This window comes from Sitophilus oryzae, unplaced genomic scaffold (genome assembly GCF_002938485.1).
Source record: "Sitophilus oryzae breed Bouriz unplaced genomic scaffold, Soryzae_2.0 scaffold_1547_pilon_pilon, whole genome shotgun sequence".
In the NCBI taxonomy this organism is placed as follows: domain Eukaryota; kingdom Metazoa; phylum Arthropoda; class Insecta; order Coleoptera; family Curculionidae; genus Sitophilus; species Sitophilus oryzae.
Window position 1 is genome coordinate 17,366 of NW_022146222.1, and position 2,473 is coordinate 19,838.

A 2,473-nucleotide genomic window follows, 5' to 3' on the forward strand; every position below is an offset into this window, starting at 1 on the left:
TTTTTCACCCAGTCATTTAGGCATAACAAACATCGTGCAGATTCATTATTAACCCCTTCCGCTCCATCGTATCCACGTATGGATATTTTTAGATATAGGAAGATTTACCAGAATATCCACGGGTGGATATTCAGATATGGACTGATGTAAACCATTGTATAACAGTGGTATAGAGCTCGCTAGTCTCATTTAGAGTGTGGTAGGGCATAGCTATCCATACGTGGATATTACAGTATAGTAAATAAATATTTTTTTCGTAAATTCTTGGAATAATGTAATTAACTGAAGGTCAACATTTACTATAGTGGTGGTAATCCAACTGCAATAAGTTTTTTATTTAATGCGAATTTTACTTTTTCAAGATAGAAATGATACAAAAATAATACAACTTTTAAATTACGGTTCTGTGCAATTGTTTTACTTCGGAATAATCACGTTTAGGTGGCGCGCGGGGTGTTTGTTTTCATTGCGTACGGGAACAAGTGTCAGTCGGTCGATTTTTAGTATTGATCATTTTATGGATTTTGTTTGATTTGATGGTTATTGTTTAGTTTTTGTTTGTAAAAATGTATAGTGATTTTGACTCCGATAGTGACGTGAACTATATCATGTCAAACAGTGACTCTAGCGATTCAGAGAGCAGTTATTCTTCGACGGATGAGGAAGAAGTTATTGATGCGGTACAAATGGATGACTGGACGACTATCATGGATCCGTTCGAAGACAAGCTTCCTAGGCGTATACCCGAATTTCACAGTCCAATTATGACTTTCATCCGGCAATTGACTTTGAAGATTGCAAGGATGCCGTAAATTATTTCGAGGCATTAGTAAGTCCTAGTATTATAAAAAACCTTTGTGAATGGACCAATAAAAGGGCAGACAAATAGTTTGAAGACAATCCTCAAAATATTATGAAGGCTTTCGGACTAAGGTACAAATCAGTGGAAATGGATGAAATGTACGTATTTCTAGCACTATATTTTCTTACTGGATTGACACAGTGTCCACAACTTTCGGATTATTGGAGTACCGATGATATGTGCACTGGTCCGCCAGTTTTATATAAATCAGTTATGAGCCGAAATCGCTTTTTATCGATTCATTAGATTTTCACCACCAGAACTAGCCAAACGTGAGGCACCGCTAACTAGACTAGGCGTTTTCATAGCACTTATAAAAGAGAATTGTCAAAATTTGGTCGATCCAGGGCCCGTTTTTGCAATCGATGAACAACTTGTGTTATATAAAGGCCGTTTACACTTTCGCCAGTATATAAAAACGAAAAGAAGTCGCTTTGGCATCAAAATGTTTTCTTTATGTCCTAGCGCGCCTGAACTCCGAGGATACACGTGGAATTTTTGTATATATATCGGCAAGGATATATACGACGTGTCACATATACCAGGAACAGAACACCTGTCTTTTTCTGAGAAAATAGTTGTTCACCTTTGCCAGAATCTACTGAACAGTAATCGTGAAGTCATTGCTGACAATTGGTATACATCAGTTCGTCTTTGCGAGTTTCTTTTGACACAAAACACTTTCCTGACCGGCACCATTCGATCAAATAGGGGCGTTCCAAAAGGTTTAGCTTCGGTTCCGTTACAAAAACAACAATCATGTTTTGTTCGCAAGGATATGCTTCTTTTAGTTCGGTACAGTGACAAGAAAGACGTTTATCTTTTGACCAGTAAACATACTGCTGGATTTTGTGAAAAACAACGATATGAATCGGGTGGAAAAGTTTTTTATTATAACAAGCCACAACATATTGAATTCTATAACCAAAATATGGGAGCAGTCGACGCGGTGGACCAAGATACTGAACCGTACAGCCCTTTGCGAAAATCCTATACTTGGTTTACCAAGATAGGTCTCCATATTTTACATCAGATGCTGTTGAACTCCAAGATATTTTACAGCCAGGCTCATAAAAAGCAAGTTTCAATGTATAAGTATACAAGACTAAGCTGTCGCGGTATAATTTTGAAATATAGTAAAGGATACCAAGAAATGAATGATAAAAATAAACCATCATCTTCCAAAGTATTGCATGCAATGGCCGATTTTCCAAAGAAAGTTGGGAAAAAAAGAGCTCTACGAAAAGTATGTGTTATTTGTAAAAGACATGGTGTGCGTAAACTAACAAGAAAATGCTACATTGGTTGTCCCGAAAAACCTGGACTCTGCACAGCTGAACATTTTGAAAATTATCACAAATGAAATTATGTTTTTTTTTCATGTTTTTTCAGTTCATAATTTTGTTGTATTTTTGAACATTTGTTCTGTTTTGTATTAGTTTTTGAAATAAATTGTTTGATTCCATTGTGTATATATAGTCTTGAAACAAAATATCGTCAATTTGGTATAATATCCAAATGAGGATATACTGGTAAGGTACTGATATCCATATATGGATATTTTGGTATACCTATCTATCCACATGTGGATATTCTGGTAAATATATTAAA

General features: G+C 35.7%; 1 protein-coding gene across 1 annotated transcript; it reads left to right on the forward strand.

Moving 5' to 3' along the window:
- The first annotated feature begins 1,307 nt into the window (after positions 1-1,307).
- LOC115878952 lies at positions 1,308-2,225 on the forward strand. Its single transcript, XM_030895559.1, has one exon. It carries the CDS (start codon positions 1,308-1,310, stop codon positions 2,223-2,225), a length of 918 nt encoding a protein of 305 aa, XP_030751419.1.
- Positions 2,226-2,473: the final 248 nt, after the last annotated feature.